The 16,468-nt window shown below is 44.3% G+C and overlaps 1 protein-coding gene across 2 annotated transcripts in view; it reads right to left on the reverse strand.

The window, feature by feature from the left end:
• snx16 (sorting nexin 16) overlaps nt 1-16,468 on the reverse strand; it is a 37,817-nt gene that overhangs the window by 18,714 nt on the left and 2,635 nt on the right. The window contains exon 2 of one of the 2 annotated variants that reach the window (XM_055634234.1): nt 7,974-8,396. In XM_055634234.1, the coding sequence (XP_055490209.1) occupies nt 7,974-8,357 (384 nt within the window). In that variant the 5' untranslated portion in view covers nt 8,358-8,396. The remainder of the gene's footprint in view (nt 1-7,973; nt 8,397-16,468) is intronic. The other variant, XM_055634233.1, reaches the window with a different exon arrangement.

Genomic DNA, 16,468 nt, shown 5'->3' on the forward strand with positions numbered 1-16,468 from the left:
GACATCTCCAGTTGAAATTTCTTCCACCAGAAATAGAAACCCTGGAGAACTTAACATCTACATTGCAAGCTGTGATTGTAAAAATAAAATCTAGTTAACATTGATTTTTATTTTACGTCAATATTGTACAATTAGATATTGAAACCAATTTGCAAGCATAATCCAGTTTGCTGTAAACCCCAAATGCTTGCAGTTCACGACTAAGAAAAGCACAAAATATCAGCTTGTAAATGCACCACTAGACAACTCCGCGTAACGGTTTCTGCAGGATAGCATTCCAACATTAAATCGCAGCTCGTCACACATTACAGAAGAAAATCAGATGAAGCACCACATGACCAGGACAGCTAGATCCCCGTGTAGGATGGAACTGCAGATGCTGGTTTATACCGTAGACACAAAATGCTGGAGTAAATCTCTGGAGAGAAGGAATGGGTGACATTTCGGGTCGAGACCCATCTTCAGACTAAGAGCGAGACTGAGATCCCTTCTCGATCAAATTAAAATAATGTGCATACAGGTTTTGGAGCATTGCAAACACATAACTGCAGTGGACTTGCACAGAAAGGACTAAATATTTGGCCTGAAAACATGTACTAAATTCAGAATTATATCAGAGATAGACACAAAGTGCTGGAATAATTCAGCAGTATCTCCGGTGAAAAAGGATGGGTACTGTTTCAGGTCGGGAGCCTTCTTCAGACACAACTCTCGGGTCCCAATCTTCCAAATATTCAGAGTACATGTTAATTCACGTTAAAACACGAGTAACACAAAACATGTTAATTCTTTACAACTAAAACAATCTATTACATTCCCACATTTCCTTGATACCTGGGGCCTTCAGTTTACATGACAGTGTGAACATTTTAAAATCAAATCCACAGATTGAGAAAGCAAAATATTTACAAACCTAATGAGTTTTGCTTTTGGAAACAAAACGCATGAGATTAGATTAGTTTATTGTCATATACATGAGTGCAATGAAATGTCCTGTTCGCCTGAAGTTCATGAATTAAACAGCATACATTGGTGTAATGAAAATAAATGGAAGTCTAAAAAAGCAGAGTGGTGAAAGATTGTAGTGGCTAATTGGCTTGGTATTATAAAAATGATCCCTAGTGTGTAGGATAGTGTTCGTGTGTGGGGATCGCTGGTCAGCACAGACTCAGTGGGCCACATGGCCTGTTTCCGTGCTGTATCTCTAAATTAAAAGACACAGCAAAACTAATGCAGAATTATTGAAAATAAACAGAACCTGGCATGCGCAAGCCTATGCTGGCTCTCATCTAATTCCATTTTACAGTTCATTCAGTGGAACACTTCCCTTTTCGTGCAAGTATCAATTCCCATTGGTCTGCTTCAATTTCTGTTTGTGGCACATTTTCTTACCCACCTAAAAATATCACAAGCTCTAGGGAAATCCACTTACATTTTAAACACGTCTCTCCACCTGCTAAACTCTTAATCCTATGCCAACAATTTAATGACCTTGTACACCATACTTTTCATCTTAGATAGACACAAAATGCAGGAGTAACTCAGCTGGACAGGCAGCATCTCTGGTGAGAAGGAATGGGTGATGTTTTGGGTCAAGACCCTCTTCAGACTATATTAGGGTGAAGAAGTGTCTAGTTCCGAAACACCACCCATTCCTTCTCTCTGGACTTAGTAGATTGGTGACTTAGCAGCTAAAGTATTGTCAGTCATGGTGCAGTGATGTAAAACACACATCTGTATTACCTTTGACATTTTCAAACTTATGGAATCAAAACAAAGCTATACCTCAGAAATTATTTCAACAACAAATGTTCCAGGCAACTTGTACTCTGGTGCTGAAGAACATCTGTTGTCCATTCCCTCCACAGATGCTGCCAAATCTACTGAATCCCTCCAGCATTTTGTCTTCTGCTCAAGATTCAAGCATCTGCAGGTTCTTTTGTGTCCTCCATACTGATATTTCCACAAGAGACATGTGGAGGAGGGGGTTGGGGAAATGGAGTGGGAAGTAGTTTGCAATTGAAATTTGCCTGTAAAATAGAACAAGTACACTCCACCACCAATTTTCCTACACCCTTGGTTCCAGAGCCTTGCCGGATTATCTGTTTTTGCTGGACCGACAAAGGTCATGTATTAATGATACAATACACCTCTGACTCACTAGGTGTACCCCTCTCGAGTCTCTATGGACTGTTAGAAACTTCAACAACAAAAAAATACCATTCTACATTTCCTTGAACATAGTCTGCTTTGAGCTGTCATTTTCACACCTTACCCTTCCATATCTCTAGTCCTCTTCTGCATGACTCAGTCCGAAGGGTCACAACCTGAAACATAACCCATTCCATCTCTCTACAGATGCTGCCAGACACTGAGTTACTCCAGTTTGTGTGTCTATCTTCAGTGTAAACCAGCATCTGCAGTTCCTTCCAGCATATTGAATGTACTTGTGCTTAACACCACAAATGTCACTTGGACCTTGCTTGAAAATGTAACCAAAATAAGGTCAAATGTAAACAAAATAAGATGAGAATTGCACAAAATAGAGGGATCATCAACAACTGCAGACATGAACAAGTAAGTCTTGTGGGACGGACGGACATAACCTGAAAGAGCACGCCAAACGCAGCGCCATCTGTGGCCGCCCGGGGTATTTCAAGTGCGCTCTCGTAATTTTGTCCAGAGTAAAGGAGGTGCCAGACTACCAGTTACCACATGCAAATCTATAGATCCTTGGTACTCAGGACCAAAGATCTTATAGCGAAGCAAGATGGATTACTCTCACGCAAACGTGAGGTACGCTCATGGGCGGATTCATGGGTGATTATAGGACACATTTTAGCAACCTGACTCCGCCATCTTGTTCCGCTTTCTTGCTCCCGCCTTCTTGCTTCCGGCCAAAGATTGGATCCGCAGCGGGGAGAAGGAGTGCGGGGCAGCGGGGCAGCGGGGAGGGGCAAGAGAGTGCGGGGCCTGGGGCAGCGGGGAGAAGGAGTGCGGGGCCCGGGGCAGCGGGGAGAGAGAGTGCGGGGTCCGGGGCAGCAGGGAGAAGGAGTGCGGGGTCAGTACGAGTGCAGTATAATGTGGATAAATGTGAGGTTATCCATTTTGGTGGCAAAAACAGGAAGGCAGACTATTATCTAAATGGTGGCCGATTGGGAAAGGGGGAGATGCAGCGAGACCTGGGTGTCATGGTACACCAGTCATTGAAGGTAGGCATGCAGGTGCAGCAGGCAGTAAAGAAAGCGAATGGTATGTTAGCTTTCATAGCAAAAGGATTTGAGTATAGGAGCAGGGAGGTTCTACTGCAGTTGTACAGGGTCTTGGTGAGACCACACCTGGAGTATTGCGTACAGTTTTGGTCTCCAAATCTGAGGAAGGACATTATTGCCATAGTGGGAGTGCAGAGACGGTTCACCAGACTGATTCCTGGGATGTCAGGACTGTCTTATGAAGAAAGACTGGATAGACTTGGTTTATACTCTCTAGAATTTAGAAGATTGAGAGGGGATCTTATAGAAACTTACAAAATTCTTAAGGGGTTGGACAGGCTAGATGCAGGAAGATTGTTCCCGATGTTAGGGAAGTCCAGGACAAGGGGTCACAGCTGAAGGATAAAGGGGAAATCCTTTAAAACCGAGATGAGAAGAACTTTTTTCACACAGAGAGTGGTGAATCTCTGGAACTCTCTGCCACAGAGGGTAGTTGAGGCCAGTTCATTGGCTATATTTAAGAGGGAGTTAGATGTGGCCCTTGTGGCTAAGGGGATCAGGGGGTATGGAGAGAAGGCAGGTACGGGATGCTGAGTTGGATGATCAGCCATGATAATATTGAATGGCGGTGCAGGCTCGAAGGGCCGAATGGCCTACTCCTGCACCTAATGTTTCTATGTTTCTATGTCCAGGGCAGCGGGGAGAGAGAGTGCGGGGCCCGGGGCAGCGGGGAGAGAGAGTGCCCCAAGACAATGTTTCTTATTTAATGTCCCTTGTCTAGTCTGAAATAAAGTTCATTATTGGATTAGAAGAAATATAATTGTGTGTGTTATATACATTTATATAATTTTCATGTATGTGTGTTTATAAACATTTTATTCCTTAACAAGAATCAACAGAATTATGAATCTAACCCTAAAATCACGCACAAAAAGTCCCCCCTGTCAATCACCCTGCGAGTCGGGTCGGTTCCGGTTACTACAAAATCAACTCAATCACTGTTTGTGAGCCATTTAAAAAGAAATTTAAAAAACATTAAAAAAGACAATTACCAGAATCAAATTTATTCTTGACAAGAAGTTTGAACTGACAGACTTATGAATCTGACCCACACAAACTGTTGCCCCGCAACATTGATTACAGTGCGAGTCGGGTCGGGTTAGGTAGGCTCAGGTTGCTAAAATGGGCGTGGAAAAATGCCCATGATCCCCTCCATAGCGTACTACATGTCAGTCCATTGCATTTAGCAGGAGTAGCCTATCTTGCTTCGCTATAAGATCTTTGCTCAGGACCTCAACCAAACTTTGAGTGAAACATTGTACAAGGGCATTCATGGGGTGTTAATCTGATGACAACCAGCATTTGGGCATGCACAAAAGTGACCAATATCTAAAATCCACGCAGCCAACAGTTCAAGACCCAAAGCTATTGAAAACCCCATCACACACTGCTAAACAACTTCTCTTCAAAAGCATCGATCATCGATCAACTCTATACTTGCCCTGCAAATAGATACAAAAAGCTGGAGTTACTCAGCGGGTCAGACAGCATCACTGGAGAAAAGGAATAGGTGATGTTTTGGTGGAGATGCTTCTTCAGGGTGAAGGGAAAGGAATTCAAAGGATAAAGATGGTGTTATGTCATTGGAATAAGAGTAGAATTAGGTCATTCGGCTCATCAAGTCTACTCCGCCATTCAATCATGGCTGGAACTCTCTGCCACAGAAGGTAGTTGAGGCCAATTCATTGGCTATATTTAAGGGAGTTAGATGTGGCCCTTGTGGCTAAAGGGATCTGGGGGTATGGAGAGAAGGCAGGTACAGGATACCGAGTTGGATGATCAGCCATGATCATATTGAATGGCGGTGCAGGTTCGAAGGGCCAAATGGCCTACTCCTGCACCTATTTTCTATGTTTCTATCTACCGCTCCTTCCTAATCCCATTCTCCTGCCTTCTCCCCACAACCTCTGACACCCGTACTAATGAAAAAATTATATCTCTGCCTTAAAAATATTCGCTGACTTGGTCTCGTCTTCTGTGGCAAATAACTCCACAGATTCACCACCCTGACTAAAGACATTTCTCCTCGCTCTCCTTCCTAAAAGAATATCCTTTAATTCGTAGGCTATGACCTCTCGTCCTAGACTCTCCCACTAGTGGAAACATCCTCTCCACATAAACTCTATCCAAGCCTTTCACTATTCTGTACTTGAATGAAGTCCCCCCTCATTCTTCAAAACTCCAGCGAGTACTGAAACATTCATCATAAGTTAACCTACTTATTCCTGGGATAATTCTAGTAAATTTCCTCTAGACCCTCTCCAGAGCCAGCACATCCCTCCTCAGATACAGTGCCCAAAATGGCTCGCAATATTCCAAATGTGGCCTTACCAGCACCTTACAAGAGCCTCAACATTACATCCTTGCTTTTGTAAACAAGCCTCTTGAAATAAATGCTAACATTGAGTTTGCTTTCTTTACTAACAATTACTACAGATTCGACTGCAAATTAACTTTTTGGGAATCCTGCACCAACCCTCCCAAGTCCCATTGCATCCCTGATTTCTGCTTTCTCTACTCCCTGCCCCTCCACATATGTTCATATCACCCACAAACATTTCCACAAAGCATTTAACCCCCTCGTCCTAATCATTAACATACAATTATTATTGTATATACTATTATAGAGAGATATAGAACAAGTGAATGAAAGAAATGCAAAAAAGTAATGACAAAGGAAACAGTCCATTGTTGGCTGTGGGCGAGGTGAAATCAAACCATGAGCAAAAATGAAAATGCAAGCAAGCAGGAAAAAAACCACAAGAATTTCTTTAAATACGCAGCCAATGTCAGCTGGATTTCTTTTTTAATCCCTTCTTGTCACACCTCCTTAAAGGTGAAGTGGGTGGGAAGCCTTCTGTACCAACCATGAGGCAAACAGAGCCATGGTTAGAACCCTGAGCCAACTGATAAAAAACAAAGCAAGCAGGTTTTGTAACCAGAAGTTACAACAACACTAAAATATGCACTCTAACCAGGATTTGCAAAGGTTAAATATTCCAACGAGTTGCCAGGACTCGAGGGCCTGAACTATAGGGAGAAGTCGAGTAGGCTGGGACTCTTACTCCCCAGAATGCAGGAGGATGAGGGGTGATCATATAGAGATGTATAAAATCATGAGAGAAATAGGTCGGGTGGATGCAGGGTCTCTTACCCAGAGTAGGGGAATCAAGAGCCAGAGGACACAGGTTTAAGGCAAAAGGGGAAAAGATTTAAGAAACTGAACGGTACCTTTTTCCACACAGAGATTGGTGGATGTATGGAACAAACTGCTGGAGGAGGTAGTTGAGGCAAGGACTATCCCAACATTGCAGCAGCAATTAGACAGGTACACAGACATGTCTGGAGAGATATGGACTGAATGCAGGCAAATGGGACTAGTGCAGATGGGACATGCTGGTCGGTGTGGGCAGGTTGGGCCAAAGGGCCCGTTTCCATACTGTATGACTAAGTTTGGCATATTTCGCTCGGGCAGCTTACAACCCAATGGCGTGAACAGTGATTTCTCCAATTTCATGTAACTCCAGCATTCCCTCCCTTCCCCTCTCTCGCATCCGACTCATCCTACCAGTTCCATTGTTCGCATCCATGTATCCCTCGTTACCACACCGGCCCCAGCCAACAATGGGCCATTATGGGCTCCACCCTTCCCGAGGTCATCAGTTTCCAGCCCCAATTTGTTCTGGCCCTTTCTCATCTCCAGTTTATTACAAGCTTAGCCAATCCAATTCTTCCCATAACTAACATTCTTAAATCCAGACAACATCTGGTGAACCTCCTCTGCATTCTCTCTAATGCAGTGAGTGCTCTTCTTTCCAGGAGCTGTTTAATCAACGTTTTGTCAAGTTTCCATAAAACAGGGAGGCACGGTGGTCCACCAGCAGAGTTGCTACCTTGCAGCGCTGGAGACCTGGGTTTGATCATGACCACGGATGCTGTCTGTACGGAGCTTGTACATTCTCTGAGATCTTCGGTTTCCTCCCACACTCCAAAGACATACAGATTTGTAGGCCAAATGGCTTGGTATAATGCCTGAGTTTCAATCATCCCGATGAGAGGGCTTGAACAGCAGACCATCATCAACGGCCCTGTTCAAAGGCCCCGAACAAGGATGAACAAAGGGGGAAGATGACTGAACTTTGCCTTCCATCACAGTGAGGAATGTTGATTCCACTGTGGTGGATGTTTATGTTAAACTTTATTTTATTTTTACTTTTTACTTAGTATGGCAGCTCAAATTTCACTGTACCTTAATTGGTACATGTGACTATTAAATTGAATCTAAATGTAAAATTGTCCCCAGTGTGTGGGATAGTGTTAATGTGCAGGGATCACTGATCAGTGCAGACTTGGTGAGCCGACAGATCTGTTTCCGCGTGCTCTCTCTCTCTCTAAACATCCCAACTTTTATATACAATTTCCAGGCATGTATTTGCCTTCTTCACCATCATATCTTCCCATGTTGTCACTATCATAGTGCAATGGAGTTGAAACCATGTTCCCTCTGTTCATCAGCATTTCTTTGGACCTTAACATTTGCCTTATCCTATGTTTTGCCTTGCACCTGTTGGGATTAAATTCCATCTGCCATCACTCCACACAACCATCCAGTGGATTTAGCCTTAGACAAACACATTTCCTATCCACAACATTATCAATTTTTCATGTCACCCACAGATTTACTTGTTAAATGAATCTTACTGTGAATTTTGCTCTTTCTTCCATAACTTCATATCCCAACATGGTAGGCGTGGGTGGTCTCTCGTCCCAATTTGTTGAGTCAGTCTCTTTCTCAGACTCCACAGGTCTGGAGGAATATTCAATTGTTGGGTTTGTCCCATTGAGTTTAGTTCTCAACAAGGGACTGTTGTTATTGAGCAAGTTTGTGGAAGCAAGGTGCTCAGACGTAACAGTCTTTCGAAACCCACCAGAATGTAAACTGCCCACTTGACCTTTCGACGAGTTTGAACTGGTGGACGCACTGTCCAAAGACTGAAGTGAAGAACTCCTCCGACTTCTGTTTGCAGGTGGACCAGAGGAGGAAGTCCCCACAGGGAGTGGTATAGGAACAAATGAAGTAGTCATCCTTTCACCAAGCTGTGTAACCAAACCAGTTTCTCTCTGCTGGGCATAAGAGAATACAAGTTAAAATCAGCTTCTCCCAGCCACAAAATAAAGAAGAATAACGTCTACAGATTTACACTACGAAGGCATATTAAAAGATTAACACTGACATAGTTCTCTCTCCATGTGTAATGGCAATTTCTTAACATTCAAATGTCCAACTTTTGATTGCCATTACTTCTCAGAGATAAAGAGATATAGCTTACGCACTCACTGATAGTAAAAACGCATCTTTCTTGATTAATTGGTCCTTTATTGAAGTGGTACAAACAAAGAAGTGATTCATATCAAGTATTTCTTATTCTAATACAAATTGTAACTTTTCGTTCTTACCGTTTCATCTGCGTCGTGTGGTAAAAACTATTTTCCATCCCTCGAGGCTAAACTGACTGCCCACTCTCTGTGGCTACACTACCCTCCTCAGATGTAGACATGCCCTTCTACGTATCAAATCCCACCCACACGCATACAAAAAAAGTTACAGCTAGAAATATCTACATATATATCTACATATATACACACACATAAATAAACCCGACAATTTTTACATTATTTATGTTATTAAAAAACTATCAGTGTTGATCTATTAATGTGCGTGTGAGTGCATGTACACGCAAGAATTTAGTTTATTGTCACGTGTACCGACCAGGGTACAGCGAAGTGCTATTTGCTGCATGCTAACCAGTCAGCGGAAAGACAATACATGATTACAATCAAGCTGCGCACAGACACATGAAATATTCAAATTCAATGCAAGCTATCAAAATATATGTATTAAATAATGGTAAAAATAAAAGTAGAAGTAGAAAAAGTGGTACATCTAGAATAAAGCACTTTGATTCACAGCCAACATTCCCCTTTACAACTGCTAGATTGGAAAAAAATGAAAATTATATAGTCGCAGATAAATATAGCACAGAAACATACCTTTCAGCCCACTTAGTCCATGCCAAACAGTTACCCATTTACACACCTACAGATTTACACAAATCGTGTATTAATCTCCCTTCTCAGTCAGACGCAACAATACCCCTCATTCCACCACTCACCTGCACACTTACGAAAACTTAGTTTTTCAATTAACCAACCAACCTTTCTTTTGTGTAGAAAGGAACTGCAGATGCTGGTTTAAACCAAAGATAAACACAAAATGCTGGAGTAACTCAGCGAGACAGGCAGCATCTCCGGAGAGAAGGAATGGTTGAAGAACCAAAACATCACCATTCCTCTCTCCGGAGATGCTGCCTGGGTCCGGAAGTGGTGGCGCAGTTAACAGCTGCGGCTCGCCTGCAGTCCGCCTGTCTTTACTTTTTTCTGTTGTTTTTTTTGTCTTGTTTTGGTTAAGTTTTAGTTTGTTGGTTTGTGTTAGAGGGGGTGGAACATGTTCTCTGTCTCTTCCTTCGCGGGAATGCGACTTTTTCGTGTTGTATCCCCCTCCTCTGCCTCCGTCTACGCTGAGGCCTAATGGCGGAGCTGGCGGCCTCCAACCTGCGACCGACCCCGAGGCTCCGGAGGCAGAGCCAGCCAGGACTTACCAATGAGAGGCTGGCCGTCTTCAGGGCTAAGGTAGCGGTGGACCGACTTGCTGGTGCGGCGTTCTGGCTTTCGGCGGCGGCCTGGAGCTGATGCAGCGGGGCTCGGAGCGTAGACTGCGGGACCCGGAGCTGGGGCGGCGGCCTGGAGCTGGGGCAGCAGGACCTGGAGCTGGGGCGGCGGCCCGGAGCAGAGACTGTGGGACCTGGAGCGGCGGCCTGCAGCTGGGGCGGCTGCCCGGAGCGGAGACTGCAGGACCTGGAGCTGGGGCAACAGCCTGGAGCTGATGCAGCGGGGCTCGGAGCGTAGACGGCGGGACCTGGAGCTGCGGCCCGGAGCAGAGACTGCGGGACCTGGAGCAGCGGCCTGCAGCTGGGGCGGCGGGACCTGGAGCTGGAGCGGCTGCCCGGAGCGGAGACTGCGGGACCTGGAGCTGGGGCGGCTGCCCAGAGCGGAGACTGCGGGACCTGAAGCTGGGGTGGCGGCCCAGAGCTGATGCTGTGGCGGGCAGTCTCGGAGCAGAGACGGCGTTCCGGCTTTCGGCGGCAGCGACATCACCACGGAGGTCCGCTGGACTGGAGAGTGGCATCTTCGGCCTGGATCGATCGCCTCAGCACAGAGGGAGAACAAGGAGAGAAGAGACGGAGACTAAGACTTTGCCTCCATCACAGTGAGGATGTGCTTGGTGAACTAACTGTGGTGGATGCTTAATTTGTGTTTATTGTATATTTTGTTATTATTGATTCTGTGTATGACTGCAGGCAATATAATTTCGTTCAGACCATAAGGCCTGAATGACAATAAAGGATCTATCTATCCATCATCTGTCTCGCTGAATTACTCCAGCATTTTGTATCTACCTTTTTTTGTGGCAAGAGGAAATATTAGGTATCATATATATGATACAATTGCCAACTCCAAGCCGTGATTTGAACCCTGCCACTGTGAGGTGGCAGCTCTACTGGGCTGCCCCAATTACCACTCCAAATACTTCAAATCAAACTTGTCAGAGAGTTGGCAGCTGCAAGATGGCGCTGGAATGTGGCGACCCTATGTGTGCTGTTCCACAAGAGTGTCTATTGAACTCATGTGCCTTGTGATTGCATTGCATACAGAACCAGCTTATCATTGTATCTCTGTACACATGACAATAATAAACTGAACTAAACTGATCCTTTATGGAACATTAAGACAGGGGAGGGCAAGCAACTTCCTGCTAACCTGTTTAAATTGCAAGGGAGAAATCAAAATAGTCCAAAAATGGCCAGTCAAAATCAATGTCATCTACATAGCACTTTCATGTAGCAAGGCACTGCACAGAGCATTGAAAGCAATCCAAACACCTCCAATTTTATTTGCTCAAAAATCTTGAGTGTGTTTTTTTTTAAGCTTCAAAATGCATTTCCATGTTTCCTGCAAAGTGATAGATGGAATTCTTCTATGCTGGCACCACAAAAAAAAAGAATCATGTACCCAACCCTGCCAGGGGAGCACAGCGGAAGATTTCCCGCCTTACAGCATCAGAGACCCAGGTTCGATCCCGACTATGGATGCTTTCTGTACAGAGTTTGTATGTTCTCCCTGTGGCCGTGTGGGTTTTCCCCCGGGGTGCTCCGGCTACTGGCCCCATTTCAAAGACTTGCAAGTTTGTAGGTTCATTTGACTTCAGTAAATTGCCCCCCCAATTTGTTGGATGCAAAATTGGGATAATATAGAACAAGTGAGCAGGTGATCGTTGGTTGGCACAAACTCAGTGGGCCGAACGGCCAGTTTCCATGATGCATCTCTAAACTAAAATAAAGGACAGAGACAGATAGATTCTTCATCAGTACAGGTGTCAGAGGTTATGGGGAGAAAGCAGTAGAATGGGGTTAGAAGGGAGAGATAGATCAGCAATGATTAAATGGCGGAGTAGATTTGATGGGCCGAATGGCCTAATTCTAATCCTATTCCTTATGACCAAATCAAAGTGATACTCTCTGCACCAAGAGCAAACTCGGAGACTCGCGCGGCCCCACGTTCATCTACACCGGTGGCTCAGGGCAGAGTTCGGAGACTGCTCCCCAGCTACCCACTATTACTGTAGCTCTTTGCGTCAACCCGCATCTGCAGTTTGTTTCGAAGACATGATACAAAAAGCTGGAGTAACTCAGCGACTCAGGTAGCATCTCTGGAGAAAAGGAATAAGTGACATTTCGGGTCGATACCCTTCTTCAGACTGAGAGTCAGGGAAGAGAGATATAGACGATGATGTACGGAGATATAGACAAAATGAATGAAAAATACGCAAAAAATTAACGATGATGAAGGGAACAAGCCATTTTTAGCTTTATCATCATTATTTTTTTGCATATCTTTCATTCATTTGTTCCGAATCTCTCTCTATATCACCATCAATCTCTCAATTTCTCCTTCGATGCAGAACAGCAGCGCAGCAGGTAGACCTGGTGTCTTACAGCACCAGAGACCTGGGTTCATACCTGACCTTGGGTGCGGAGTTTGCACGTTGTCCCTGTGACAGCACGGGTTTCCTCCCACATTCCAAAGAGTACAGGTTTGTAAGTTAATTGGCTTGGTATAATTGTAAGTTTTGTCTAGTGGGATAGCGTTAATGTGCGAGGATTGCTGGTCAGCGCTACTCGGCGGGGCGAAGGGCTCGTTTCTGCTCTGTATCTCTTAACTAAACTAAACAACTATTGCAGTAAAGCACTCACCACACTATTGAGATTAGCCAAAATTCTGTCACCAACTCTCATCGAATTTGGTTTGCTCATCACTTCTATTCGGTTCAACAGCTATTTTACAAGTGCCCTACTTATTTAAAAAAAAAGTTATTTTTACCTGTTACCAGTCTAGTTTAGATACAGCATGGAAACAGGTCCATTTTGCCCAACGAGTACGTGATGACCAGCGATCCTCGCACACTTACGCTATCCTACACAGACTAGGGACAATTTACGTTTATACCAAGCCAATTAACCTACAAACCTGTACGGCTTGAGTGTGGGAGGAAGGTAGTTACTTTACATTAGCAAGCAGAATTACAGTGCCCTCCATAATGTTTGGGCATCATTTATTTATTTGCCTCTGTACTCCACAATTTGAGATTTGTAATAGAAAAAAAAAAAATCACGTGGTTAAAGTGCACATTGTCAGATTTTATTAAAGGGTATTTTTATACATTTTGGTTTCACCATGTAGAAAATAAAGCTGTTTATACATCGTCCCCCCATTTCAGGGCATCATAATGTTTGGGACGCATGGCTTCACAGGTGTTTGCAATTGCTCAGGTGTGTTTAATTGCCTTCTTAATGCAGGTATAAGAGAGCTCTCAGCACCTAGTCTTTCCTCCAGTCTTTCCATCAACTTTGGAAACTTTTATTGCTGTTTATCAACATAAGGACCAAAGTTGTGCCAATGAAAGTCAAAGATGCCATTACGAGACTGATAAACAAGAATAAAACTATTGGAGACATCAGCCAAACCTTAGGCTTACCAAAATCAACTGTTTGGAACATCATAAAGAAGAAAGGGAGCACGGGTGAGCTTTCCAATCCCAAAGGGACTGGCAGGCCAAGGAAGACCTCCACAGCTGTTAACAGAAGAATTCCCTCTACAATAAAGAAAAAAAACTCAAATATCTGTCCAACTGATCAGAAACACTCTTCGGGAGTCAGGTGTGGATTTGTCAATGACCACTGTCCGCAGAAGACTTCATGAACAAAAATACAGAGGCTACACTGCAAGATACAAACCACTGGATAGCTGCAAAAATAGATGGCCAGGTTACAGTTTGCCAAGAAGTATGTAAAAGAGCAACCACAGTTCTAGAAAAAGGCCCAAGATCCAAAGCATGCCAACCCATTCGTGAAACACCGTGGTGGGGGTGTTATGGCCTGGGCATGTCTGGCTGCTGAAAGTACTGGCTCACTTTCGTCCGCAGCGGCCTCTGCAGCCCGTCTGCGTTTTTATTATTTTTTGTCTATGTTTTTATGTAGTTTTTGTTATTTTTTGTTGGGGTATGTGGGGGGGGGGTAACTTTTAAATCTCTCCCTGCACGGGAGACCCGACCTTTGCTTTGTTGGGTCTCCGTTGTCGTTGGGGCTGCAACGAGGAGCGGCCTCCAACAGGAGAAGACCGGGGACTCTGGTGCCGACTACTCACCTCACCGTCGCGGTGCTGGCCGAGTCCAGAGCGGGTGGAGCGGTGGTGGAGCGCTGCTGCAGCCCGACCTCCGGAGATTCGGAGGCTGCAACTGCGGGTCTGGCAGACAGCGGCACCGGGAGCCCGCGGGTCCCTGGAGGGAGACCTCTTTTCAGGGCTCCCGCAACGGCGACTTCTCCCGCCCGAGTTGCGGGGTTGAAGAGCTCCTGGAGCGGGGCCTTACAGCACCGCCCCGCGCGGCTTGGAATGGCCGCGGGATTCTGCGAGCGCACACCGGGGGCTCTAACACCAAGACCCGGTGTGCGACCTTGCATCACCCGGCGTGGCTTTAATGGCCGCTGGACAATCGCCATCGCCCGCTGGGGGCTTTGACTTTGACGCTGACATCCGGGGGGGGGTGCAGTGGAGAGATAAGTTTTTTGGCCTTCCATCACAGCACTGTGATGGATGTTTACGTAAATTATGTTGTGTCTCAGGTCTATTTAACTTTCTGGTGCCTTTCCCCACAGTGGAAAGCTTTGATTCTGCTGTGGGGGGACGTTTGTGTTGAACTCTAAAATGTGGCGTGTCCATTTTATTCATTTTTATTTTTTATCCTACTTCTATGGTTTGTAATGGAACTTATTATTTAACTTATGTAAAGCACTTTGGGGTCAATGCAAATTGACTAAAAATGTGCTATATAAATAAACTTACTTTACTTTACTTATCTTCATTGATGATACAACTGCTGATGGTAGTAGCATAATGAATTCTGAAGTGTAAAGACACATCCTATCTGCTCAAGTTCAAACAAATGCCTCAAAACTCATTGGCCAGCAGTTCATTCTACAGCAACAAAGGAGTTTTTCAAAGCTAAAAGATTGTCAATTCTTGAGTGGCCAAATCAATTGCTCGATCTGAATCCAATTGAGCATGCCTTTAGTAAGCTGAAGATAAAACTGAAGGGGACTAGCCCCCAAAATAAGCATACGCTAAAGAAGGCACCAATACAGGCCTGGCAGAGCATCACCAAAGAAGACACCCAGCAACATTTGATGTCCATGAATCGCAGACTTCAAGCAGTCATTGCATGCAAAGGATATGCAACAAAATACTAAACACGACTACTTCATTTACATTTGTGTTCCAAACATTATGGTGCCCTGAAATGAGGGGACTACGTATAAACATTACTATAATTTCTACATGGTGAAAGGAAAATGTATAAAAAAGGCCTTTATTAAAATCTGAAATTAATTATTGTTGAGTCTATGAAGGTACTCCAATTCCTGGTTTATAGTTTAAAGATACAACATGAAATCAGGCCCCAGGGCCCACCAAGTCTGTGCTGACCAACAATCACCCATTCATTAGTTTCTATGTTATCCTGCTTTCGCATCCTGCACACTAGAGAACATTTTTATAGAAGCCAATTAACCTACAAACCTGTACATCTTTGGAGTGGGGGTGGAAACCGGAGATATTGGTGAAAAATCACACAGGTTACGGGGAGAACATACTAACTCCATACAGACAGCATCCACAGTCAGAATCAAACCTGGGTCTCCAGCGCAGTAAGGCAACAACTCTACCACTACGCCACCATCTCTAGTCACTTTTCCTTCATCCCAACAAAACCTTCACAAAAACAATAGACAATGGGGTTTTGGCTGCTGAAATTCTGAACTTTGGAATTAAACACATTAATTGCATGCAAGATAAAACCTCAAAAGCTCAAAATCTCAGGCTTTTAGATATGGAGGATCCTTAAGGCAACTTTGTTTTTAAATAGAAAGAAACTAACCATATTAATAGCCCCACAAACAATTGGGCTGTCACAGCAAGCAAACTTACGCAGAGACAGAACAACAAATATCAGCAATGAGAAAACAAACAAAATATGCAGATTCTGGAGATCTTATATGATAGAAAATGCTAGGAAAAGCAAGTTCTTTGACCCATAATGTTAACTCTCTCCACACCCAGTTGCAGTCTGATGAATATTCCAGTCATGTTTTAAATGCAGGACTAGGCAGTGGAAACAGAGCTATCAACAATGCAACTATGGGAGTCTGATGAAAAAGGCCTCAAATGAGAGGACTGTAGTGACAGATTTTTATATTGTTTCAAGGATTTAGTCCTTCAGTCACTAATTGAAGACAGGGGATCAGAAGATAATCGAAATGCACCTAGGAGCTCTCCACGAGATTCAATGCCATTGAAAGGCCATGTTGGCCTTCATAACAAGATCTTGAGTACAGGAGCAAAAAGGTCCTTCTACAGTTGTACAGAGCCCCAGTGAAACCACACCTGGAGTATTGTGTGCAGTTTTGGTTTCCTAATTTGAGGAAGGACATACTTGCTAACGAGGGAGTGCAGCATAGGTTTACAAT

This window comes from Leucoraja erinacea, chromosome 4 (assembly GCF_028641065.1).
Source record: "Leucoraja erinacea ecotype New England chromosome 4, Leri_hhj_1, whole genome shotgun sequence".
Classification (NCBI taxonomy): Eukaryota; Metazoa; Chordata; class Chondrichthyes; order Rajiformes; family Rajidae; genus Leucoraja; species Leucoraja erinaceus.